The sequence below is a fragment of the Rhododendron vialii genome, chromosome 2a (assembly GCF_030253575.1).
Source record: "Rhododendron vialii isolate Sample 1 chromosome 2a, ASM3025357v1".
NCBI lineage: Eukaryota > Viridiplantae > Streptophyta > Magnoliopsida > Ericales > Ericaceae > Rhododendron > Rhododendron vialii.
This window is the reverse complement of record NC_080558.1, coordinates 17,348,342-17,375,639: the sequence shown is the minus strand read 5'-3', so window position 1 is coordinate 17,375,639 and position 27,298 is coordinate 17,348,342. Positions and strand designations below refer to the sequence as shown.

The window sequence follows — 27,298 nt, the reverse complement described above, 5'->3', positions numbered from 1 at the left end:
CATCTGATAGTCAGGGCGTAGGGCGGCGTTGGCAAGTTCGATTCTATTTCTCTGTATCAAATCTTTTCTTGTTCGTTTTTCATCTAATGCTCGACCCAATTTTGCTCTTTTGGCAGCTGTATTGAGGAACGCTCCTTTTTAGCTTGGCTACATCCTTACGATGATCAATAGCCACTCTCGGTCAACTCGATCAGCACATTCCACGACCGAGGGAACGGTAGAGACTTTGATGGATCAACCAGGGGGCGTCATTCGGGAGGAGAGGAGTGGTCCAATGCCCTATCCTTCTCATGACTCTCAGCATGAGGAGGGGTCTGGACCGGCAGGGAGGTTAGAGGATGAGGTTGCAAGCGGCAAAGAGAAGGGGGTGATGAAGGTGATGGGTTGAGTTCTGCTTGATCTTGGCCACCTTGTGGACTCTGACGATGACGATGAGGAGATCCCTAGAATGCCCCCAGTGGAAGATGCAATTCTTGAGGTCTTGTAGGGTATAAAAAGGAAGCAGGGGCAAAAAGGGGAGGTTGGCGATGGATCCAATGGCCCTGCGAGGAGATGAAGGTGGCTGCAGGAGGAGGATTGGAGAAGGGGTCCGCAGGAGTTAAGACAAGCTGTGAGGGTTCTGCCACGCAACGAACCCCTACCAAGACGATCGTGGTTGGGTAGATTGGCAAGCCCTGGGAGGAGGACTTTGTTTTTGACAGTTCGAAGCGAGTAACAACTGGGTTGAGTGTGGCCACTGGTGGAGCTAGGATTTTCGATAAATGGGGTCAAAATTTTGAACTATGTATGATTCACTTTTTCTAGTTGCTAATTGAGAGAAACAATTAGATTAACAAGTTAATAAAAATATATATATATATATATATGGGACGGTTCGAGGGACACCCAAAAAAACACCTAAAAAAACACCCCAAATCTCAATCTCATAGTTCCCGATCAAATTTTTATGATCCGAACCGTTCAATGTGTGCAGAATGTGATTTTAAGGGTGCCCGCGAGAAATTAGCAAAAAAAATGACCGGGAAAGACTTGATTTGAGCAGTTTTTATTTGAACCGTTCAATAAAAAACTGTTTGAAATTGTTCAGATCAAGCCCTTCCCGGTCTTTTTTTTTTCCGATTTGCCACGGTTATCCTTAAAATCACGTTCTGATCACATTGAGCGGCTTGGATCATAAAAATTTAATCGGGAACTATGAGGTATTTTTTTAGGTGTTTTTTTTTGTCCCTGGAACCGCCCCGATATATATATATATATATAAAACAAAATGTAGCTTTGATTCATAATTGACCTCAACAATTTTTCATACTTTGAAAATGATCGATGATAGCCTCGTTTGTAATGGTTTCAAAAATATCTTTTTCTATATACACAACCAAAATATCTTTGTACGTCTGTGTGGTTGTAGCTAGATTATGCATTTTAGTGCATTTTTAATGATTCAATGTAGATTTCAATTTGTATAAGAGGTTAAATGGATAGAATGTGTTATTGGTTATCTTAATAATGGATAAAATGTGAAGGAAAGCAGAAAGACCCTTCTCTCTATAAACTTTTCCCCTCCCCCTCCTCTCTAAACACACCACCAAGGGTTCTTAGTTGAGGGGCAATGCCCCGCCAACCGACCCACCCCCGCCAACCCCACCCCACCCCCGCCAACCCCACCCCACCCCACCCCACCCAATTCTCCTCCTCTTCTCTCCTCTTCTCTCCTCCCATCTCTATCCCTATTTCTCCTCCTCTCCTTTCCTCCCCTTCTTCCGCATTCTCTTCTTTCTTTCTTTCTGCCTTCTCTTTTTTTCGTTTTCTGATCTGCTTTCGAGGGTGTTTGGAGGCATTGGTTGAGGTGGATCAAGCTGTCGTCGATTATGGGGTCTGAAGCGGCAGTTTCTCTAAAGCTGTTCATGGGGTTCTGAGCGCAGGGTTCTACAGTTTTGTAAGGTTTTCTCTGTCCATGACATTTTTGTCTCCTCTTTTTTCCCCCCCCCCCCCCCCCCCCGCTTTTCTGTGCTCTTCCCTCTCCATCATTTTCTCAATCACCATCCCTTTCTTGACCTCGTTTCCCTCTCCATTTTGTTGATTCACCGTCGATTTTCTCCTAGGTTGACCAGTTTCCAGCCTAACGGCATGGTGGATTTGGCGGTTGTTGGCAACAAGGTTGGGGTGGCCTCCCGCCGAGTTCCCACTATTGGGTGTCTTAGTTCTTGCTTAACGGCATGGTTGAGCTTACGCGGCAAGTTTTGGTTGTTTCGCGTCACCGTCCATCACTCCAATGGGGTTGGCTAGTGGTGGCTTTATGGTGTATGGAGGTGACGGCTCGATGGTGTTCATGGGGGTTGGCTATTTGTCTGAAAGTGTTGTTCAGTGGCCGTTGGTGGCAGTGTTAGAAATTCGGCAAAAGAGTAGGGATAGGTTTTGGGTTTTCTTGGGTTGGACTTGGCCCACTTCGTTAGGTTAGGCCTTTTAGGTGTTTAGGGCTTGACCCTTCAGGTGTTTTGGGGCTTTGTTCCCATCAAGTGTATTTTCAAACCTTTGGTTGGAATCCCATCCTCTCTCCCCCCTACTTGATGTATCCTATCAACTTTCTTAATAAAATATTACTTTTGTCGATCAAAAAAAATAATGGATAAAATGTGACAAAATAAGTCAATGACAAGTGTCTAGCTAGATGTCCTAGCTTTGTTTTAGTTGTTTTCTTTATTGCAAGGCTTTGTCCTAGTTGTGTAGGCTTAGCTGATGCCTTCTTTGCTTCTTTGTACTGTTTCAAGGGTATACCCTGGTGAGTTGTTCCCCCTTTTTGGTTTCTAATAAAATCTTACTTAACAAAAAAAAGTAATGTGTACCATTGAGATTTATAGTTGTTGTTGATGATTTTAGCAAATTCACAACCATTACACCCGATTCCTGTAACATAACGTCGATGTATATATACTACCGAAACCGTTACACCACACAACCGTTACCGTTGCGCGTCACAAAACCGTTATTTAAACCTTGGTCAACAATGCATTGATCCCATCCAATATTCAAGTAAACCTTTTAAAAAGATAGGTTACTCTACTTTTGACACACTGTGTGACACAGTGAAGAGTTTAGCGACCTATTCTTGGTTTTAATGTCTCCCACTACCATCATCAGAAGTTACAACTTATCGCCAGGCAATTTTAAAAGCTATGAGTCAGGAATACTCAACTGGAGTAGCAACTGAAGGTTTTTTGTCCAAATGAACTTGAAGAGTATGCAAAATTATCTCACGCTGTAGCTTCTCCTGCACTTCGAATGTGTTGCAGTTGGCTTGTTCAACAATGACATCTGAAAAGAAAGTGAGCATAAGAAGGTGCACCATCTGGGATTTTGAGCCCTGATTCTGGATTTTTGTTTAAATCACAAAAGTAGCTCCTAATTGCTGGTTTTAGATTATGAACTTTTGATGACCATTCTATTCTTTACGTTTAATTATTTACCAACCTATCCAACACTTATTCCACTACCTTGTATAAATATCCTTATCAACTATTAAAAAGAAATCCTATTGGCTAATGTACTGGAGCTGCACTCATGGACTAATTTTTTACGGAGTATTTTTTATTTGATAATGCACTGATGCAAAAAATAAAAAATAAAAAAAATTTGGTTATCATACTAAAGCTAAGAGTCTGTGATATTTGATTGAATGTTGATAAAGAAAATGGTATTATAACAACTGGTCAATTCAAACATTCAATACTCTAATTATTTCTTTTCAATAGTTTCAAAGAAAATAATGTTGCATAGGTTTATACATGGAGTCATAGTAGCAAGGGCATTATGGTCATTCCAAACACTTCACAGATGAATAAACTATTTTTTACACTTCTACAGTTTTACAGATTTTTTTTTATGAAACACTTTTACAGATTCTGATTGTGTGTTTCTACTAATTCCCTTGCTTGGACCACAACTCAAAAAAATTTCTAACTCAAAAAACACTCATTACCCCTACTTTCAATCATTACTCTCATTTCTCTCCCCACTCTCCAATCAGTATTCTCATTTCTCTCTCCACTCATTACCCATATCTCCAATCATTACCCTATTTCTCTCTCCACTCATTACCCTAAAAACCAAACTCAAAAATTCTCAAAAACCCATCCAAACACAGCATGACTCTAGAGTCAATCTACAATCCAGAACCTATAATTCACTAAAATAATTTGTGCCAAACACCTACTAAGACCTATAAATAGAATGGTTTTGACTTTCTGTTTCACAACCACTATTGGCATCATAACATTTGTTAATTTACCTGCACATCTATCATCAAAAGACTTCATGCAAGCCTGTTGGCATTCATTAGCAGCCACTGTAAAATCTTTCCCATTGTTTAAAGCATTATCAAATGCTTTCTTGAATTCCTTGAGAGTTCTTGACCCTATATTTGCTAAAATGAATTGGAAGGCCGATTGAACAAGCTGCAAAATCAGGAGAATGCATACAGATAAAAAATGAGGATATATCATATAACATCAACCATACATATACAATAATATATAACACCAGTGACCTGGTAGAATCAAGAGTCACCAGAGATGAGAAACTCAAATGATAAAAGTCCTCTCCCACTGTGAGCTTAATAGGGGAGGATGTCTTCGATAAAATGACAATACAAAAATGTGGTGTAAGTAGGGCATGTCACATGCACCATGGGACCAAAAGCAGCATCTAGTTAGCCTTCTTAACATGCAATCTCTCTTATTCATGCTATTGTGCAAGTTCTAGGTGTCATGTTACTAGATGCTAAGTAACTCAAAATGGGCGACCGTTAAAATTAACGCCTTGTTATTTCCAATCAGACCTATGTTTGTAGTTGGGCTAAGTTAGTTGGTTTTGTTGTTGGGCTAAGTTAGGTGGTTTTGCTGTTGGGCCCAAATGTTAAAAGTTAAAGCCCAAGTTCCTATTTTGTTTAAGACTAGATTTAGCCCTGTGTTAGAAAGTGAATGAGATACAGAGAGCATCTCCTTTCCCCTGTTTTTTCTTGCAGATAAAATGACTGCTTTGAGTAGTTCATTTTTTTTCCATTCTCTTGCTTCACTTCCACTAAAATCAACAATAGTTTTAGGGAAAAGCCAACAGCGACGCCGGTCACGCCACCATGTTTCGTACTTTGTTCCACACAGCAACTCGGGAAATGATTCTCTTTTGATCCTAAGACTGCTTATACATGGTTTGCTAAGTGAATTGAAACTTAGCTGGCTTTTACCAGCAATGTTAGACTCGGATACCAATACTTGAAAGCTCAATAAGGCAATTCATTGATCTCAGTTTTGTGTACCCTTTGATTGGATATTGAGCACAGATTATAAGTTCCTAATATCGTTTAGCTGTCATTGTTATGAATGTGATACTTCCATCGCCTGTAGCACAATAAATGGTACAAAAATCGAAAATTTTAAACAGCCATCAGGAGGCCTTACTGGCATCAATTTCTCTTCCAAGTGCTTTCTCTTTTCAGACCTAACACCTTCATCAAAATATGCAGTCTCCACATCGTACCTGCAAAAAGGAATGCATTCAGCAATGGAATCACATAGAAGAAAAATTAAAAGTGGTAAAATTAAAACGAATAGTTCTAAGGTTCTGTAGATTCTAAGAATACTAAGAATATAGATCACAAAGAAGACATAACTCTCCAATTTCATAAGACTACAGAATTCTGGATATGCCTTTAGATGTATCATGAGATTTGTAAATTAGGATAGAGTTTCCTAATCAGAACAAGAGACAGAAACAGGAATATTTAAGGAAAATTGGTAGAAGATAAAAATATTCAAATAGTTCCATTTGAGTTAGCTTGGATATTGTAAATTACATTCATGTCAAAATAAACTACCCCAAAGTAAGCAAATTTTCTAAACACAATTCCAGCAAAAATAAATATATGCCGTCGGATAATGGTGTTTTACATAAGAGTGTTTGATGTTATCATATCCATGATAACATAAAAAAAGAAGTTATAAAATAGGTGCTTCACTCCATTTGTCATTAAAGCATGAAAAATTACACAATTATATGATTAGCGTCCGAGGGAAAGTATCTGGACACGCATAGCACAGGACTCACACCTTTGTCACAATGTCGAGCATCCTTGTTTTGTTTTAACAAAACATGTAACACAGAACTGACAGATCACCATGCAGGAATGCAAACAAGGACAAATGAGGTCTAGATTTCGTAAGCTCTCCAAACTTTTAGAGTTGTGATAAAAGCTGACGTAACATGAACACCAATCACAATTCTGCTGCTGAGACACTGGAAGTGATTACTGAATGAGAGGTTAGGTACTTACTCGTGCAAACAAGATTTGATAATTGAACTATACTTCTTCCCAAACCCTGGCGTTGGATTGGTTTGTGCACGCTCTTCTAATTGGCGCCTCTCCTATAATATTTTGGATCCAGCTTGGTAATTACAATTGGGGACCATTAAAAGGGTATCTCTACAAACACAGCTCAAAAGCAAAAGTTGATACCTCATTTGCAACAAAGGCCTTAAGCTTTTTGTCAACAATTTCCCCACAGCGTATAGTAGCAACCATAACCTACACGATAAAACAGTACATGACATCAACCTCTAAAGGTATACAAAGAGTAGTACCCGTTCAACAGACTTTCAGATATTACCATGTGCTTAGGAAGGTCAAGCGTCCTGTCATCCTTAATAGTTTTCCAGATCTCTTGGGCACTAAGAGAAAAGTCTGAACCACGAATTGTGTCCCGCCTATCTCCAGCTAGCCCACCAGGTGCTATGGAATGAATGAATCGCTGCCTTAAATTATACACCTTCAACATACAAAACAGCAACTTATATTCCACAGTTCGTTCCACCAACTAAAACAACAGGTAAGAAAAAACATATTGCCCTAGGTGCTATGAACATACATAAAAGTAGGTGTAATTTAAGACAGTACAGCATTTTACACGTGTACCTGCTCTTTAAATGGCTCTTCCCTCTCCAAATAATTAGGAAGGCCAACAACTTCAACCTGGAAATAAAATTAGTAATCAGACATGAATTCATGTACATGCCAAATCATCCATTATGAACTCTGCATGGACAAGCTTAAGCTAATCTTGAGAGGAACTGTGACATCTTACATTAAAAAAGGTACTCAAGGGAGTTCTGTTGTGACCTTCTGGCTTAGGGATGGAGTCCCATATCTGCAACAAACAAATAATTTGAGAGCCAACCACATAAAGATTTAAAAGGAAAACCAAGTACATCACCTTCTGAATATCTTTCCTCAAACAAAGTTCTAAGACTTCCAAGGGTGTCTACACACACAAATTAGAAAAACACAAAGGGGAAGAAAGGTTAAGCCCTATTCAGATCCAATTAAACTAAACAAATGTTAGATCAATTAAGAGAACAGCAAACACTAACTAAAACAATTTTCAAAGTTGAGGTTCAAGATAAATGACAAGACAAAACATACCCGTACAAAATCACGTATTACAAACATCAAAGTTGTTTTACGTGGACTAAACAATCGCAATACGCCCTGTACAAATACCATCATAACGTTATACAAATATTGCGGGGTGCATGTAATTCAAAGTAACTGCCTCTAGAAAGGAGATGCATGAGAGATACCTCTAATACATTTTTCCAAAGCGGCTTACTTGCACCATTCTCAAGACCGATACATGTTTGAAACCTAAATAACAAAAAAAAGGTAATCAATGGTATAAATTGTAGGTGTCAATATGAATTATATAATGCATCTTGGTAGATTTCCGTAAATCAAACTTACATATTTATCAGCACTACATGGGAAACAGCAAGTGCAAAAAGGCCACTTCGCTTTTCAAATGCAGTATCATCCTAAAAAAGGAAATAAAAGGAAAAGAAACAAAATGGATGAAGACCAATTAGGGAAAAAAATCTGTTTCTAGTTAGTTTCAACAAAATCAAAATCAATGCTAACAAGTTGTTGCATTCTCTGAATGAAATCCATATGCAACATTGTCAATCCAAGTCAACGATTATGCTCAAATGAGCTTCTTAAAACATGAATCCATATCACGTCATGTCATCTTTTTATGATTGCTTCAATAGCAACAATCTTTTCTTAAAACATGAATCCATATCACGTCATGCCTTCTTTTTATGATTGCTCCAATAGCAACAATCTTTTATACCCCTGAATGTTTATAGACAAAACACCCAACCCAATTGAATTCATCGAAATCGACGACTTAGCTTTTGAACCAAATTCTCAATCGAGATGCTGAAGATATTATTTAGTCTATGTGAGAGAGGAACTCTATATTCAATCCATGTACACAAATTGAACAACCGACAAAGCGACTACTCGCGCAACTCAAAGTGCCATGACCTTCAACAAAATAGAAACAAATAGCAATGAAACAAGCATTGCATTTGTGTTAATAACGGTAAATGAACTTGTAACAGTCGTAAGTATAAATAATACATTGTTTTAACTTTTACGTATATGACATATGCAAGCATCTGCATGAGAAGTCCAACAAACAAGCAACGTATAATGGTAAATGGTTAATAGGAAACCAAAGAGGGCGATACAAATCATCAGTTCATTTAATTATCAGCTCTAAGTTCCATAAATGCACCTCTCCTCGTTCTCCTCCATCACTACCCTCCACATCCATTACAAGAGTGCAGGGCTCAATGCCAGCACATCTTGCCAGCCAAATACCTTGAGTTGTTTTAGACCTGGACCAAGAAAAGGGATCTCATTACCTTATGATGACTGCTCAAAAACAAATGTGTCTCTATATCAAAGCTTAACAAAAACATGCCTTTGATTAAGTCCATCCATCTCCTTAAACTTGGTCCCAAACAGATGATTTAATAGAGTGCTCTTCCCTGTGGGGTAATAGATGTAATCATCAGGGACGAACCAACCAGGATTTCATATACGAGGGGGCCGACAACATGAACAAGAAGATTTTGAAATTTCAAGGTTCAAGAATATCAAACATTTAAATGACCAAATAATACCCAATACAAAACATGATATCTAGGAACAAACCATAAACAACTAAAAGGTGAAAAAATAAAAGTTTCTCCATGCGTTATACCAAGCATGTATCAAAATGGGATTCCTTAGATCATGAAAGTCATCTATGATTGAGAAGGAACTAATTTTTGCAGCAATTTCCTTCTCAATGAATATAACTAAAGTATTTGTGAAAACTCATTCTCCATTTTTCTGCGAAGCCTGATTTTGACAATATTCATAGCTGGAAATGCCATTTATGAGCCAACATTCTTTATTTGATTGGAGCCCACAATGTATTGTTTAAATATTTAAACAAACAAAAACTTAGATAATTATATAAATTTCAAACTGTAGGGAGGCCTGGCTCCCATAAGGACACCCTTGGTTCCGTCTTAGGTAATCATCAGCATTAGAAAAGTAAACCATATCTAACCCAACATAAATAAAAAGCAACGTATTTCATAAACAAAAATGCTGGAGCAACAAAGAAACAAACACGCTGCCCTTCTTTAGGAGCGTAGGGATCGTGGAAGAGTAAATTAACCATTTTTTTTATAATTCAGCTGTCCGGACCAGCTTAAGCGCACCTCGACTAATCCTAAGGGCTCACTACTGACTTACGGGGGGAGCCCAATTAAAGTCGGAGCAAAGCTCCTTAAAGACTGGCCCCAAAAGAGTTGATTAGGGAGAGTAAATCAATCTTGAACATGTCTGTAATTCTGCACATAAGTTAATTCATTTTGCCCTACATGAGACGACATGGTAGGCCTGGATTTACCTAAAGACATCTTCAAGATTATAGTGATAGCAACACTATTACGATAGTGAGAACTACCATCATCTTGCTTAGGAGAGCACCAATATTTTTAAACTGCACATAATGAACAAAGAGGACTTATTTACCAAAAAAAAAAATATTACTAGTAAAAGTCAAAATGCATGACCAGAGAAACACCCATTTAATAGCAACACTATTACGATAGTGAGAACTATCATCATCTTGCTTAGGAGAGCACCAATATTTTTAAACTGCACATAATGAACAAAGAGGACTTATTTACCAAAAAAAAATATTACTAGTAAAAGTCAAAATGCATGAACAGAGAAACACCCATTTAATAACTGAAGGAGAGTAGTTGATCATACCACTACTTTGTGGCCCCATGATGGAGACTACAGCATAGTTAAGCCCACATGCAGCCAGATTCACCTTCTGCAGAAACTTGTCAAATTCGACACCATTCAATGTGCCATCTTGTTCAATGAGGTGAGTCTCAGAACATTCATTGCCTTTTTCTGAAAAAAATATACCCGTGAATCAAAAAGAAACCATAAAATCACAGATCCTGAAATTTCAGATTCAGGATCCAGATCGCATACAATGCTAAGTCTTCTTTAACCATTATCTTAGAGAGATAGCACTTAAATGCACCAGCATGTCTCTGTTGCCATTGTTTCTGCAGTTGCCGAAGGAAGCGGCAGCAGGAATGGCAACGGGGTGGGGAGGGGCAGGTTTCGATGTACCCTGACCCGCCCCTAAAATTCCCAAACTCCGAAACCCGACCAGGCAATGAAAATTTCCCCCATTCCTGTCCTTGTCGGGTAACAGGTTTACCCGCCCCGTTCTTTTTTTCTCAATTCTCAATCAGAAGAATGCAACAATTCCTGGGAGAAAAAAAAATCTTGCAACAAGTTCAATCCCAAATTTTCTCAGCATAATAACAAACAACTAAACAAGTTCATCCATTTGCCAGAAAAAAAAAGAAACAAAAAAACAAGTCCGTCCATAAGCAAGTAGCTACTCCAAAGTATTTGAGCATAATAACAAACAACAACTCAAGTACTATTATATAAAGCTGATCCCAAAGTCTTTCACTCTTTCTTCCCTCTTTTTTCTTTTTACAAACTACTAGTGCATGCACGGCTCGAAATCGGTATTCAACAAATTATCCAGTTTTGTACCTCTAACCTCTTGAAGGCCAAGGCACCATTTGTAGAATTCCAACTACACAAAAAACATTAGCTCAAGTATATCCACCGATTAACTTGAATCCGCACAAAAACAAACAGTTGTATTGCCCGTGCCTGAAGGCACTTATCACCAGCCATTTAAATTCACAATATGTTGACCACGCTACCAACTACAGATCAGAACTGGCAAAACCCAATTGTTATCACAAAATTCACTTTATGAGCTTAAAAATAAATCAAGCTTCAAAATGTAAGAATACAAAACCAATAACTAAACTTTGATAATATAACATCTAGCTTTTCTTCATCAAGTTTAGTAAAATCAAGAGGAAAAGGCAAAATATAGTGCAATGTAATTTCATTTGAATATAAAATGTAATTTCACTTATGCTGAATCTCATTGATAACAAAGTTGTTACTGGTTCGCCAATGCAACCTATAAAAAACAGATGTCATCCAAAGACAAAATTCATAATGTCATCCATGATAAAGAGATCTCTTCAAATTAGCAAGTCCGAAATAAAAGACATGAAAGTATAACCAACCAAGGTTACAACACATAAATCCAATAGTATTGGATTCCATCAAGTTGAAATGTACCCTTAAAGAATGAGTGATTATAGTCCAACCCATAACCTATATAACCACCAATCGTAATTGAAAAAAGAATGACTCGTCTATATCGGTTTCACTATATCAGACTACAAAATGCTCATGGTGATATGGGAGGGAAGCAAATGAGTTTATGAGCAGCAATTTTTTCTAAATGTGTCCTTACCGGTTACCCTTTGCATTTTATAAATGCTTTGACATGAGGATAGTTCCAAGAATCCTCCCCGAAAATCCCTGAAGCCACTATTAAACCAAAATAATTTTGCGCAGCTAAATCACTTAAGCCACTATTAAATATTAAACATCTCAAAACTTTAAAACCAGTAAAAATCCATTGGTCTTGGCAGATCCAACCCTATTGTTTCTAATACCACACTTCTATTCTAAGAGTCCCAATAAACCACAAAAGATGAGTTCAAATCAAAACTGTGAAATGTAATTAATGAAGATGGGTACGATAAGGTCACCAAGAGGTTCGTTTTCTATTCTTGCTCAAGATTTTGTAAACACGGAAAGGTAAGAGAGTAATTCCACTTACCACCTCCACTACTTTGCTACATAAACTTAACACATGCGAACCACTTAAACAAAACAATAACTCAAGATCAGTCACACCTCGAAAAAAACTTAAAGTTACGAGAATGCAACAAACTACATCACGTACAATTTTCCGAAGTTGATTTTAGAAAAGATTAATGCTAGGGACAAAGAAAACTTGCCCCGAAAAGCGCAACTAGTGGTTGAGATTCACTTTGATGTGTGGGACCCAATCATTAAAATGAATCTCAACCACGAATTGATTTTTTCTGGATACTTTCAGGGTAAGTTTTCTTTGTACCTAGCATTACTCTTTAGAAAAGGACCAAACTAAAACCATACCTATCTTGGACATGCATATTCAATCGCCCCGCAAGTGAAAAAGGTGTAAAGAAAATTATATTTAACTTACCCCTATGAATAGATACTATTTAGGCAGTGATTTTTGGACTACAAAGTAATCTCAGAGATCCTCTAGCGTATTTGGGATATTGATCATATCTAACAAGAGAAATACTTATTTACGAGCAACTGCAAACAGCTTGTTTGCAATAGCAACCAATCATGACCGTCCAAAAGTGTTCTGGACGGCCTAGATTTGAACTCTTCCCCGGAAAACTCTCATTAAAATCTGGACGGCGGAGATTGAGTGTTGTAAACAGAGTTTACAGCTGCTCTGTAAATGAGTATTTCTCATTTAACAAATCCGTAAACCCACGCCTATCTTTATCTGGTACTCCTACTACTTTTCTCAATATCCTAGTACGGGAGAAACCCCTCTCCATTATTCGAGGTCCAACGCCATCCCACCCGTCCACCACCGCCATTCCTCCCGTCGCGCATCACGTCGGCCATGCACCGTCCATTCCGCCCATCACGTACTCCATCCTGCCGCCCGCTGCTGCTCATCCCGTCCCATTCGATCCGTGCCCAATCCCCCTCGTTCATCCCACTCGCCGTCCTCCCCAATCTCAAATTGCTGATGCAGGAAGGACGGCCGTCGAACAGATCTGCATGTTGTCGTGCCAAAACGGCTGTAAAACCCAATTCCCAATCACTATGCTTCTCCCTTAATTCCATCTAACGTTTCAAAATCACCAAACAAAGAATACAATCATACAAACACAGGTTCCATTCCATACATAAATGAGAAGCGAAATAAAATCGATCTATTAGCAGAAAGAGATGTACCAGGAAGAGCTCGAGGCTGAGATTGAGTAGTACCTTGAGTATGAAGACCGTAGGAGTCCCTTCCGCTGCCATGCCCACCGCTTCGATTTACTTCAACTGCCTCCCCCCTCGTGGGACCCACGCCTCGACCACCATTCTGCTGCTGTCGCCGCGGCTTCCACTCCACAACCCACGCCTCTCCTCCTCCTCCTCCTCTGCCAAACCCATCACTTCCGTCAACTTCAACGGGCTCCACGTTCAGGGGACGCACACCACGACCCATCTGAACACCAGTCTGCTGCTGTTGTGGCATGTACGACCCACCAACCTGACCCATCTGGCCACCACTCTGTTGTTGTGGCCTGTAGGACCCACCGTTCTGACGCAACCGACCACGGGACCTATTGGCCAATCTGGCCCAGTGCCGCCCGCCGAACTGGGTCTGACCACCCGAACCCGCTCCTCTTCCGCCGCCGCAGCTGTAGCCGTTGCGGCCACGGCCTCGTTCGGAATTTCCGGTTCCACGGTGGTGGTGGTGGTGGTGGTTGTCCATTTTCGGAAATCTGATCAAAGACGACTTGCTTCTCTCTGTCTCTCTCTCTCTCTCTCTCTCTCTCTCTCTCTCAGTGGTATACACTAGTGATGGTAGGAATCTCAGTGAATGGACGAAGTGGACGGAATTCGAAAAGTTCGGGGTGGAATGACGAAAATGGGCTTTCCGTGGGGGCTAAGCATTGAACAAAATGAACAGTTAAAGGTGGGAGGAATCTGGTGGGACCTAGAATGACCGATCGCAACTAGGAAAGTGGGACCAATCAAAGAAAAAGGGAAAGGAGAGCGGTAACAACGTCCACATTTGCGGATCAAAAAACGGCCACATTTCTATTAACAAATTAAGCCCTCGTTCGGCTAAATAAGTTAATTGACTTATTTTTTTATTTATTAATTTTTCGTCAATTTTTTTAAAATTATAGTATCGTCATAACAAAAAGAATTTAAAAAGTAAAAAATTTCGATCAAAACCTATTTTTTTAAATAAAGACAAAGATAAGCCAATAAGTCTATTTTTTATCTTTATTCAAAAAAAATTAGATTTCGATCATGATTTTTTACTTTTTAGATTTCTCTCGTTATGACGACGCAATAATCCTCAAAAAAATTGACCATAAACTAAAAAATACGAAAAAAAATTAAATAAAAATAAATAAAAATAAACCAATTGATTTTTTTAGCCGAATGAGACCTAACTTTTAGACTAAAGGTGAGAGCTAAACCCACCAAAAACCCCTTCATCAGCCTCTCTTTTGCTTGCCTTCAAAGTAACATTGCTACAGATGCTCTTTTTCTTCCACGAGGAACTATTCACGGGTTAAACACTAATTTAATGTTTTCATTTTAAACTTTGTTCAAAAATTGAGCTGCCACACCTCCAAAGAAAGGGCCGGCTTGGTACTGGCAAAAAAAGCTTGAATTTTTTTTATTGTTGCCGGGCCCATTACGAGTCCTTTAAAGATAATTCGAACCGCAAATTATTTTTAAAATATTTTTCTATGGATTCCTAAAAAAAATTTAACTCAAACTGATATCAGTAAGGATTGTTTTAGCATTCGTAGAGCACTCTACGAATTTTGAAGTAGTCTTTACCGTTATGGGATTGAACTTTTTTTTTCTAGAACCCATAAAATGCTATTTTATAAGAATGACTTACAGTTTAAATAATCTTTGTTGGACCCGTAATGGATCCCGCAAAAATCATCAATTTGTTGCTTATTTGCTGTGCCCCAAACAAGGCTCTTGGCAAAAAAAAATTAATTAAGAGAAGAGTGAGAGTAAACAATATTTTTACTGAAAGAGTTTTAATATAGAGAGCCTGATGCAATAGACATTTTAAAAATGAGTAGTTAAAGTAATAAAATAGGTTTTTAAGGTGTAATTTGGTCCAAATTTTGAAAAGCATGATGCGGATGCTCTAAATGAAGTTAAAGATGAAGAAGGGATGTAGAGCAACTATCATAAGATCATCTGGCATTATTTAGGGGTCTATACAAGCCGGGTCGAACCAAGTGATAGGTGCGTAAATAAGTTTATTTGTGTTCCCTAACTTTTAAACTTGTTATGTCTATTTAAAGTACTACTTGAGATTTGATACTTGCTAAAAACCTTAGCATAACGGAACCTAAAAAATCAAGTTAAATTACCCAACAAAATCAAAAGCTTTTCTTAAAGAAAGCAAATTGGACAAGTCGTATCAAAAAAAACTGACTATTTGAGCTTTTTCTTGGATATTTTTTGAAATGTTTGTATAAAAGAATTTTACTTTTCTAATTACTTTCGTCGAGACAAACCAATAGTACATAAAAATTTTGCACAAAACTTATAAAATTGAAAAAATTGAATAAAGATAAAACCAAAAAAAAAATGTGATCCACAACTTATTAGTATATAGAAACACCCCAGCTTTTTTTTTTTTTTTTGTATCACACGGTATAATTAGTGAGAGTTAGCGGGGTGTTGATGGAGTCATTACTTCAATATTTGGGTTGTGGGTTCAATTTTTATGCTAATGGACACACCTGGAAAGTTGCTCATTAAGGTAAGAAAACTCTCTTCCTCTCCCTCTTCACGATCTTCTCATGTTATGCTTCCTCATGTGACGTCAAAATTAATTTTTTGACGATTCAAACTGCTCCTTTTGTAAGTTTCTAGTATTTGTTTAAGGTCCATGCAAAAAAACCAAGTTCATCATATATCGATGTCATTTTAACAACTCATATTTGTCACAAGAGATATAAATAGTCAGACTTGGCCGTTTATTTCGCTTCAAGAAAATCATAATTCAACAAAGTTTTTATCATTCTTTGATCAATTTGATTGATCTTTTGGCATAAACGTTAAATATATAAGGCTGCGCTCTCTTGGACATAATTTAAACTTAACTTAAATATTTCAAATTGTCCTTATTTGAAATTTTTTTCACATTTTTTAGTCTTTCGCCAAACTTTTGTGGATTATTGATTCGTCTCAATGAGAGAAATCGGAAAAGTAAATTTTTTTTTTTACTTTTATCCAAGTATTTTGAGAAATAACCACTTTTTATTTAACGCCCCGATTTTTGGGAAAGTTAAAAAAATTTAAAGCAAAGTTTAACATTTATTAAATAGAATATAAAGTCATTACAAGCCAGATTATTTCCAAATTTATGTTACATTTATTTAAATAGATAGAGGAAGGGTACTAGGGTAAATTCTATCCCCGATCTGAAAGTCTATCTGCTTCTGCGCTATCCTGCTCAGCACCAAACTCCTTCAAATTATAAAATTCTCCATGTTAGTCTCTAAATTCTGGCATAAGATGTCAGGGTCACAAAAGTAACACCGTGAGCAATTAAGCCAAATAGTTAACTCCTACCCCTATATCCCATATACTAACAAAAATAGTATATAACAATTTTTCTATTAAAAAAATTTAGCATCACAGAAAATAATCGAAGGTGTCAGTGTCTTTCAGAGTTATCGTAACGTATCGTAAACCATGTTATCATTTTTCAAGTATCAATTCTACTTTCCATTTTACTTTCTCGAGCACTAGTTCCGCTGACCATCTTTCAGGACCTACCGGGCTCCTAGGCTAAATTCAGATTTTGTCACCCAAAAATACTGATTCCATTGACCGTCTCTTTCAGAACCTACTGAGCTCTTAGTTTTTAATCATTTCCCATTTCACAACGCATACACAGTATTAGTTCCGCTAACCATCCTCTCAGGACCTACCGGGTTCCTGGGCCACACATGCACACCCGAGCCATGTTTCGCCGACCATTCTCTTAGGACTTACCGGGCTCTCATGGTCACATATTCAAGTAACCATTTCACATTCTATTTTCTCATTTCTTTTTGTAAGTTAATTCTCGTTTCTCGTGTCTTGTAAACATGCATCATTTCCTCGCGTTCACATTATTCTTTTAAATCTTGCTAAAATCATGCGGATAAAATAAATTCTAATTTCATGCTTTTCTATATCACCAATTCTAAGATTATATCAATATATAGTATAACAACAACATTCCTAACAAGTTATCTGTAACACATGCACTTGGCATCTTACCACTTAATTTTTGTCACGTAAAAACAGTTGGATTCAAATTTTCCATTTACTAAATTCTAAGTCATGTTTTTCTTACTACAAAAAAAAAATAGTAATAATAATAAATAGCAGTGAACCAAAGTTTTAGTAAAATTCCTTTGTTCCAACCATGATACCATTTCCAAGGGCCCAGCTAACCATTATGTTTTTGTTTTTGTTTTTTTACTTACATGCAGTTAACGTAACCCGATTTTCGATAATCATAAAACTCTATTTTCTTTTATCGATCAATACTTTTTAAAATTAAGCAAACACATAGCACTACTTGATGAGCACCCAACATTGTAGATATTTGGTGCTCCTAGTCCTGTTTTATGTCTCTTGTCTTATGTTTTTCTGTCGTTTCTAGTGATTTTGCGCATAAGGTTTTCTGTTGAGCGTTTCAGGCATTACGCAATAAAGGGGCAAGTTTTGATGCGTTGAACAAACCTCAAAGGTATCCTAGTGGCGAGACCCTATGAGTGCAGCCATCGGGCTCTGAGAATGAACAAACAGAAGGCTGGAAAGTGCCAAGGGCCGTCGGGTGCCAAATCGGGGCACGAGGGACTTGATCTGCCAAAAATCATTTCGGTATCCATACGCTTATCAGTGAATCGATACGGTTCCAAAACAGTGGGAATCTCAAGCTTCAGCGTATCGATACGGTTAATTTTGTATCGATACAGGCCCTCTATGGGAAATTCTTGGAATGCAAGGCAAGACAGCTCAGTATCGATACAGTTATATGCTTATCGATACGGGAGACTTATCGACTTACTTTTTGACAATTTTTAACTTTCCATAAATGGCAAGTTTCTACTTTTGGTTGTATTCTGGATATTTTGGAGGAGAGAGAGAATCATTTTGTATAAATAGATACCTCTCTTTACCTGCTTTACCATCTAGTACATTATATCACTTTTAGTCTTTTTAGCTTTAGAACTCAATAAATGGCTTTAAGCTTTTCATGTTAATTTCTTCAAGAACATTAGTAAGTCTTTGTCGTTTATTGTTTTCTTGTTTATTAAAGTTATAGCTACGGACTAGATCCTTTATAATATCAAGTTTATTTTTGATTTCTTCGGTTAAAAGTAATGCCTCGTTTTTATGTTTTGGTCTATGCTTTAGCTATGTGTGAGTAGTTACTTGGTTAAGTCTGGTAATCTTCCTCGAGAACTTAGATGGTTATTTGGTTCTCAAACATTCGGGCTTAAAAGCATTATTTTCGGAATAGGGCTTAACTTGCATTTTTGGTCTAAACAAGGGGTGTTAACTCCTTGGTAAGGTGCTTAGTCAAGCGGTCTGGGCAAGCTCACCGAGGGCTCGTGGCCTCTTATGTGTTCGATTAATTTGTCAAACAAGTTGGTTCGCCTTCGTTTAATCACATCTTTCGATAAACATAGTCGTTAAAGTTAAATCTTCCGGGCTTGAGCACGCGGTCGTGTCTGTCGTTTGAGTTATAATTGAGAACTGGTAATGGCCTTTGTCAAGGGATAGAAGATCCCTAGACTTGCCTCTTTTAGTTTATAAAACTCGTTTCTAGTCTTTTTCTATTATTACTTCCACCGATTAAAGCAAAACCAAGTTGATCGACTTAAACGCCGAAATCCTCCATATAAAACCTACAATCCAAACTAGCTGTATTAGATTCCCTGTGGTATGATCCCGGACTTCCGGATATTATGCTACCGACGATCTAGCCCTACGCTTGGGGTTTTCTCAACCTTATATTTGAAGGCGATGTTTGGTGCTAAGCATTTTTGGCGCCGTTGTCGGGGAATTCTTTATATAGTTTATTTGGAGGATCGACAAACTACTGTAAGTACTCCATTTATTTTTCATTTTGTGTATATTGTACTCCACTTAGCGGATACCTCCAACTGAGCGACCAATTCGACTTGAGGTTTAACGAAGCTAACTTGAGCATCAATTGCCTTTTTACTATTTTTAGTATATAGCCATGGAGGGGGCATAACCCCATGAGACTGTTGCGAGAACGAGGTGGCGGCATAGCCTCTCTAGTCTGCCTAACTAACTTGTGCAGGTTGTATGCTCAACGTCTCCAATCGGCTGCATAGGTCCGTTTCTCCTCCACAGGTTCGTAGTATCATTCAAGCATATTCTCCACCGCACGAGTGATAAGCCCTAAATAGTGTAAATAATGGGGCTTATCTATCCCGTTTTTCTACTCTTGCAAGCGCTTTTTACTTATTTCTATTTGATTTTGCGCGCAAGTTGTGTTTTTGTTGAAAAGTAGGTAATCGGAGCGAAAAGGACGTTTCCAAGGCTCCCAATAATCCCCGAAGTAATCCGGAAGCATTCGAGTACGTGTGGCACATTAGGAATCGCTCCCCGAGTCTCAAACGAAGTGATCAAAGCATGAAAGGAAGGTTCGGGGCTCTCAAAGACCGGAAGAAAGAAGAAAATAGCAAAAAACCAGCCACAGAAACATGGGGTATCAATACCCCCAACACTGGGTATCAATACCAAGAAGCATGCTGTCCAGAGAGGACAGAGGTATCGATACCTCTTTTAGGGGCATCAATACCCGGTGTCTGCGCGCGAACTTTTTAATGGCATTTTTGTAATTATTTTGTAAAGGGGATATATATACCAACTTAAGCCCGATTTCAGGGCATTCAAGACCTGCATTTTCTCTCTCTACCTCCATTAAAGCTTTTGCTCCCACCTCTCTCCTCATTCATGCTTTGAGGAGGGATTTTAGGTACGATCCGTTCAATTTCGAAGCATTTCACCTTCATTAAAGTTGTAAGCAATCTTCTCCTCTTCGAGGATTTTGTGTTTATTTCGCATTTAATCCATGTTTAGTATTTTCCTTATCTTTACCCTTGCTCATTACATGTCTCCTTTCATTATGTGTGAGTAGTGTAGCAAGGCTAGGTTGTGGGATGGTTAGCATCCCGTAACCATGGGTATTTCTTGTTCTTCTTTTGTAAATCTTCATTTTCTAGCTTAAGCATGTATTAGGGTTCATTTTATGTATCAAAACTTAGAGGTGTTAATCTCTTTGATCAAATGTAGGCAATGGTTACACTTTTTGTCACATTTGATGCTTGGAGCTATGTCCCTCCATGTGTTTGTTTAAATGTCTCAAAAGAACCTTAGACATGCTTAGCACCGTTGTAAAAAGAGAAGAATAAGATTACCTTTGTGTTATGGGTGTTGATTATCCCTAAACCTAGCCTTTAGTTTAAATCTCCAGTTAAAAAGCCGTAGTTAGGTTAAGTAGTCATTCACCTAAAATTCTCAATTGGCCGTCTCAACGCCAAAGTTTGGTTGGCGGTCCTAACGCCAAAATTCTCTACGCAAGCTAATCTCTGAACCAAGTTATGGATGCGCTCCCTGTGGATTCGACCCCGGACTTCCGGGTATTATTATGCTTTCAACCGACCTAGCCCTACGCTTGGGGCATTCTTATTGGAACACACTTTAAGGTCGCAAGCAACGAGTTATCACCTCTGTTAAGGCCAATGGCAGATCAACCGGCAGCCCATACTTTGCGTGACTACTTAACTCCGGAAAGAGGTCTGCATGTGTCACTAATAGTCGTTCCAAATTGCACTACCACCACTGCATTTGCTTTCAAGCCAGAATATCATCGGGTTATACCAGAGTTTCGGGGGCGTGAACTTAAGGATCCTTATGCTCACATTTGGGAATTTGAGACCATTGTTAGCACTTTTGTGACAAGGCCAGGCCAGTTAGACCAAGCTCGCCTGAAATTATTCCCTTTCTCACTCAAAGGCAAAGCCAAGCAGTGGTTCCACTCTTTGAAGCCCTGATCTTTGCTCACGTGGGGGGAAGTTCAGGATGTGTTCACCACAAAGTTCTTCCCGGTTAGCCGAACCAAGCTTCTCATGGACCAAATTCAGAATTTTAAGCAGAAAGATGGGGAGGTCTTTTACAAATATATTGGAAACGGTATAAAGATTTACTTGCAGCCGTCCCACACCATAATTTTCCCATGTACCTGCTGATTAATTATTTATATTTAGGTTGTGATCAGGAGTCCAAGCAGCTTCTCGATACTATGGGGAGTGGCGACTTAATGGGAAAGGATCCTGATGCCGCTTGGGAGTTTTTAGATGCTTTGGCGAAAAGGGCTCAGACTTGGCAATACATTGATCCGGGTGAGCAGGCGATGAGAAATCAAGGTCCGGGAGGCTCCAGAAAGTTTTCGGTGAGCGAGCATAATGGCCTCGAGACGAGGTTGGACGAGTTATAGACAAAGTTGGACAAAATGAAGTTGAACACGATCCAAGTGAAAGAGGTGAAGGAGGTTCGACAAGTGGAGGAATAGTGCGTCATTTGTGAGACCGTGGGACACTTTATCGATAATTGCCATACTATTCCCGCCCTTCGACACCATTTCAGTCAACTGCCTACTGAAGAAGTTTGTGCGTTGAATCAATGATGGGATCCATATTCCAATACGAATATGTGCCTACTGAAGAAGTTTGCCATACTATTCCCGCCCTTCCTTGACTTCGCAAGTTCCTCCTCCCCCTCAAAATCAAACTTGGCAACAACCTCAACTTCAAGGCCCTCCACGGTTTCCTGCAATTCAAGGACCTCTAGGATTTATACCATCTAGTCAATTCCAAGAGCAAAATCAGTTTCAGTAACCACCAGCACCACCTCCGTGACGATCTTTGGAGGATACCATGAATGCGTTTTGTCAGATGCAAACGACCACCAATGAGCAGACTACTCAAGCTATGAATGACATAAGGAATCAAATGGGTAAATTGATGACGGCTATTGGTGTGTTACAACAAGAGAGAGGGAAGCTTCCTACTCAACCTTTGGCAAATCCATAGGGTCAACATTTGATTGGTAGCTCTTCGGTGTCTTTCCCCGAGCAAGCCAAGGCCATTATTTCTTTGAGAAGTGGGAAGATGGTGGATAATGCTCAAGTGGAGCCGTCGGTTACGCCACTCTTGCTACCTTTTCCGGTATAGTCAAAGCCGATTACATCAAATGGGGAATCTCCTAAGCCAGTTTCTACGGAAGAGGAGAAAGTGAAGGCAAAAGAGAATGATGTCCCACAAGCCTTCACTGTTCCCGCACCTTACCCCAATCGGCTAAGGACACCGGCCAAGCCAAATCTAAATAACGACATCTATGACGTGCTCAAGTAAGTGACGGTCAGCCTCCCTTTGATCGATGCTATTAAACAAATTCCGTCGTATGCTAAATTTTTGAAGGACTTGTGTACTCATAAATGCAAGCTCCAAGTGCAAAAGAAAGTGTTCTTAACCGAGTAAGTGAGCTTGCTCTTTCAGTCAACCCTTCTGCCCAAGTATAATGATCTGGGGTATCCTACGATCCATCACCATTGGGGGCAAGGTAGTAGAGAAAGCTCTCCTTGACTTGGGTGCAAGTGTTAATCTCTTACCGTTCTCGGTGTACAAACAACTTGGGTTGGGGGAAATGAAGCCAACTCGGGTGACTTTACAATTGCCGGATAGGAGTATTTGAGTTCCTAAGGGGATGGTCAAAGATGTTCTAGTTCAAGTTGACCAATTTGTTTACCCGGTTGACTTCGTGGTTCTAGATACATGTCCAATGCCGGCGGCTCAGGCCTCCGTTCCAATTATTCTCAGACAGCCTTTCTTAGCAACATCTGATGTTGTGATTCATTGCTGGGATGGCCGACTTAACATGAGTTTTGGTAACATGAATATGCAAGTCAACATGTTCCATATCGGAAGTCAAATGGGAGATGATAAGGATGTTTGCGGAGTGAGCATGATCAATTCCCTTGTTCAAGATCATGTCGATGAGTTCATTTGCAAGGATGAGTTGGAATTAGCACTTACTTCCGACGAGGCCGATTTTCTTAATGCCTCCGAGGGAGCGTACTTGTGTTCTTTGCTAGATGAGGAAGAGGCGTATGGTATTAACCCATGGATTCTGAAATTTGAGGAACTACCCCCGTTTGAAAAGTGAGTCGTTCTGTCTTGTGTGGAACCCCCGCCGCTCAAGCTAAAGCCGCTCCTGGATACCCTTAAGTATGCCTATCTTGACGATGGCCAAACATACCCAGTGGTAATCTCCTCCGCTTTAAACAAACTTCAAGAGTTTAAATTGCTAGCGTTGTTGAGGAAGCATTCCAAAGCTATCGAGTGGTCCATAGCCAACATCAAGGGCATCAATGCATCCCTTTGTTCTCACCATATCTACCTTGAAGATGATGTTAAGTCGTCTCGCCAACCTCAACGGCGATTGAACCCGATTATGAAGGACGTCGTGCGAGCTGAGGTGCTCAAGTTATTGGACGTCGGTATCATTTACCCGATAGCGGATTCTAAGTGGGTGAGCCCGATTCAAGTGGTACCTAAGAAGTCCGGGGTGACGGTGGTACGAAATGACAAGGACGAACTCATTCCGACACGTGTTCAAGCCAGTTGGAGGGTGTGTATTGACTACCGGAAGTTGAATGCAAGCACGAGAAAGGACCAATTTCCTCTTCCCTTCATAGATCAAATCTTGGAGAGGGTGGCCAGCCACCAGTTTTATTGTTTCCTCGACGGGTACTCCGGTTACAACCAAATCGACGTGGCTTTGTAGGACCAAGAAAAGACAACGTTCACATGCCCATTCGGGACCTTTGCTTATCCTCGTATGCCATTCAGGCTTTGCAACGCCCCCAGTACCTTCTCAAGGTGTATTATGGGTCTTTTTAGTGATATGGTGGAGAAAATTATGGAAGTATTCATGGACGACTTATCTGTTTTTGGTGATTCTTTTGAGGCTTGTCTCACCCACCTGGGGTTAGTGCTAGCCCGGTGCGAGGAAAAGAACCTAGTGTTAAATTGGGAAAAGTGTCACTTCATGGTGACAGAGGGTATCATGCTCGGCCACATAGTTTCCTCTAAGAGTATCGAGGTGGATTGAGCGGAAATCGACTTAATTGGTAATCTCCCCACTCTAAAGTGCTTGAAGGACATCCATTCTTTCTTAGGGCATGTCGGTTTCTATCGGCGGTTCATTAAAGACTTCAGTGCCATCGCCTGACCTTTATGCCATTTGCTATCCAAAGATGTCCCTTTTGAGTGGACACCGGCTTGTGAGGCCGCGTTCACCAAGCTAAAGTCAAGTCTTACTTCTCCACCTATTGTGCGGTCTCCGGATTGGGATTTGCCCTTCGAGCTTATGTGTGATGCGAGTGACTACATTGTCGGGGCTATTTTGGGCCAACACAAAGGAAAAGAGCTGAATGTTATTTATTATGCGAGCAAGACACTCAATGAGGCCCAAATGAACTATTCGACTACTGAAAAAGAGTTACTTGCCATAGTCTTTGCATTGGACAAGTTTCGGTCTTACTTAGTGGGAGCTCCAATCATCGTTTATACCGATCATTCCGCACTCAAATACATTTTCACTAAACAAGATGCCAAGGCGCAGCTGATCCGGTGGATTCTCCTCTTACAAGAGTTTGACCTTACCATCAAAGATAAGAAGGGCATAGAAAATGTGGTGGCCGACCACTTGTCTAGATTGGAATTTGAAGGCCACACGACACATATCTCTATCGGTGACTTCTTTCCTGATGAACAACTATTTGGCATCTCCACGGCTCCATGGTATGCAGACATTGTGAACTACTTAGTTACCGGTTTGATGCCTGCCTATTGGAATTTGCAAGAGAAGCGTCGGTTTTTGGCAGAGGTGAAACGGTTCTCTTTTGACGACCCGTACCTTTTCAAGTATTGTGCCGACCAACTCGTCCGACGTTGTGTACCCGACTCCGAGCAACAATGCGTGGTCAAGTGTTTGCCATACGGAGGCTTGTGGCGGCCATTTCTCGTTCAAGAAAACCGCCGCCAAGATTTTGCAATGCGGGTTCTACTTGCCACACTTGTACAAGGATACCTTTGCCTATTGCCAGAGTTGTCCTCGTTGTCAACTTTTGGGGTGTGTGACGCAACGCATTGAGATGTCGCTTACTCCTACCTTGATCATTGAAGTTTTCAATTATTGGGGCATCGACTTCATGGGGCCGTCGTCCTTCAGGTACCTCTACATTTTGTTGGCGGTCGACTACGTCTCCAAATGGGTAGAGGTAATTCCTACGCTCATAAACGACCATTCAGCTGTGGTAGAAGTTTTTAGGGACAACATTTTGTCAAGATTTGGGATGCCGATGGCTATAATCAGTGTTCAAAGGTCTCACTTTTGCAACCGGTCCATTGCTGCTCTTATGAGAAAGTACTCCATCGTTCACAAAGTTTCAACAGCTTACCATCCTTAAACAAATGCCCAGGCGGAGTTAGCAAATCAGGAAATCAAGAATATCTTGGAGAAGACGGTTAATCCTACCCGTAAGGATTGGTCAACTCATTTGGTTGATGCCTTGTGGGCTTACCATACTGCGTACAAGACCATTTTGGGCATGTCTTCCTATCAACTCGTCTATGGAAAAGCGTGCCACTTGCCGGTGGAATTTGAGCACAAGGCGTATTGGGCAATCAAGAAGCTAAATTTCAATATGGCTAAAGTCGATGCCCATCGCAAGCTCCAATTGACGAAACTAGAGGAGATGAGGTATGATGCGTAAGACCATTCTAGTGCTTAAAAATCTAAAATCAAAGCAAGGCATGATACAAAAAATTGTGGTTAAAAACTTTGAACCAGGGCAACAAGTATTATTGTATAACTCTCGTTTGCATCTTCACCCCGGTAAATTGCGCTCACGTTGGGTCGGTCCTCATGTTGTCAAAATTGTTTTGCCTTACAGGGTGATAGAGATAGAAAGTATGAGTAATGGTTCCGTTTTTAAGGTGAATGGACAACGGCTTATGCATTTCCTTGGTGGTTTCGAAATTGGAGAGCCTGATGAAGTTTTGGCCGATCTAGTTTACACGGATGGCCCGTCAGTATAGTTTTGTGTTACTTTCATTTGCACGGAAAGCGAAAGCGTAACCGCTAAACTTAACTGTTTGTCGGACCCAGCTCCCAGGTAGGGCGTACCCACCATTGACTTGGGTATATGTAGCTTCGCACGCCGCTACTAAAAAAAGGATCGTATGCCCAGCTCCGGTTAGTAAGGGCAATTTTAATACCAGTGACATAGGGCTTTCATTAGCTTTTCTGATAAGAGTAATTCACGGTGTACCACTCACGTCTTCCAGATTAGCCCCAACGTGGGCGGTATAGATCTTAGGTTTGGCCTTGGTATTCCCGTGTTCCACTACTGCACTTGGCTCTATCTTGTGCCTGCCTCGTTACGATCTTAGATGCCGCTGGACTTAATTGTTTGGCAGAGTCCAGCTGTGACTTGGACGCTCCGAGTTTTGATATTAAATCTTTTTACATTTGTAAATATTGTTTTTCCGTTTTATGCATGTTTATTATGTTTCGGGATTCTCTCATTAGAAGATTTCACCAATGCATCATTGTATCGGGCTTTAATTAGTCCTTCTTTGTAGTAGTTTGTCGTTAATGATCCATGCTTTCTAAATATGTCCCTATCGGGGGTAATTTAGGTCTTTGGGTGAGACTTGGTATTCCCATGCTTTGGCACTAGGCTTTGTCTCATCTCACTTTGTTTCGATCGTAGGAAACGCTGGGCTTAATTGCTTGGCGAGGTCAAGCGGTGAATTTTACTTCGGGCATGATGTAACAAATTTGACAGTCTAGTATAGCCACCTGTGTCTTATCTCACCGGTGAGACTCGGGAAGAAAAGTATGACTCGTAAGATTGTGTGAAAATCTAGAGGTGTTCCTTGATGTTTTTCTTTGTATATATGTTTGTTGACGCCTGGATAACACAAGTCGGACGGTTCTAATGTCATTTGGCTCTTAGTAGGTAGTTTGAGCTTAAGTCTTTTGCAGGGT

The 27,298-nt window shown here is 39.8% G+C and overlaps 1 protein-coding gene across 1 annotated transcript in view; it reads right to left on the bottom strand.

Annotated features, from left to right (window-relative positions):
* The window catches only part of LOC131311275 (protein ROOT HAIR DEFECTIVE 3 homolog 1-like), a 69,437-nt gene that overhangs the window by 7,085 nt on the left and 35,054 nt on the right, over window positions 1–27,298 (bottom strand). The window contains exons 2-17 of the mRNA XM_058338647.1: window positions 13,331–13,923; window positions 10,166–10,315; window positions 8,817–8,883; window positions 8,628–8,730; window positions 7,790–7,860; window positions 7,630–7,693; window positions 7,472–7,537; window positions 7,263–7,310; window positions 7,134–7,196; window positions 6,965–7,021; window positions 6,660–6,818; window positions 6,509–6,577; window positions 6,326–6,417; window positions 5,454–5,532; window positions 4,286–4,451; window positions 3,194–3,312 (exon numbers count right to left, since the gene is read on the bottom strand). Coding sequence (XP_058194630.1) covers window positions 3,194–3,312; window positions 4,286–4,451; window positions 5,454–5,532; window positions 6,326–6,417; window positions 6,509–6,577; window positions 6,660–6,818; window positions 6,965–7,021; window positions 7,134–7,196; window positions 7,263–7,310; window positions 7,472–7,537; window positions 7,630–7,693; window positions 7,790–7,860; window positions 8,628–8,730; window positions 8,817–8,883; window positions 10,166–10,315; window positions 13,331–13,862 — 1,905 coding nt within the window. The 5' untranslated portion in view covers window positions 13,863–13,923. The remainder of the gene's footprint in view (window positions 1–3,193; window positions 3,313–4,285; window positions 4,452–5,453; window positions 5,533–6,325; window positions 6,418–6,508; window positions 6,578–6,659; window positions 6,819–6,964; window positions 7,022–7,133; window positions 7,197–7,262; window positions 7,311–7,471; window positions 7,538–7,629; window positions 7,694–7,789; window positions 7,861–8,627; window positions 8,731–8,816; window positions 8,884–10,165; window positions 10,316–13,330; window positions 13,924–27,298) is intronic.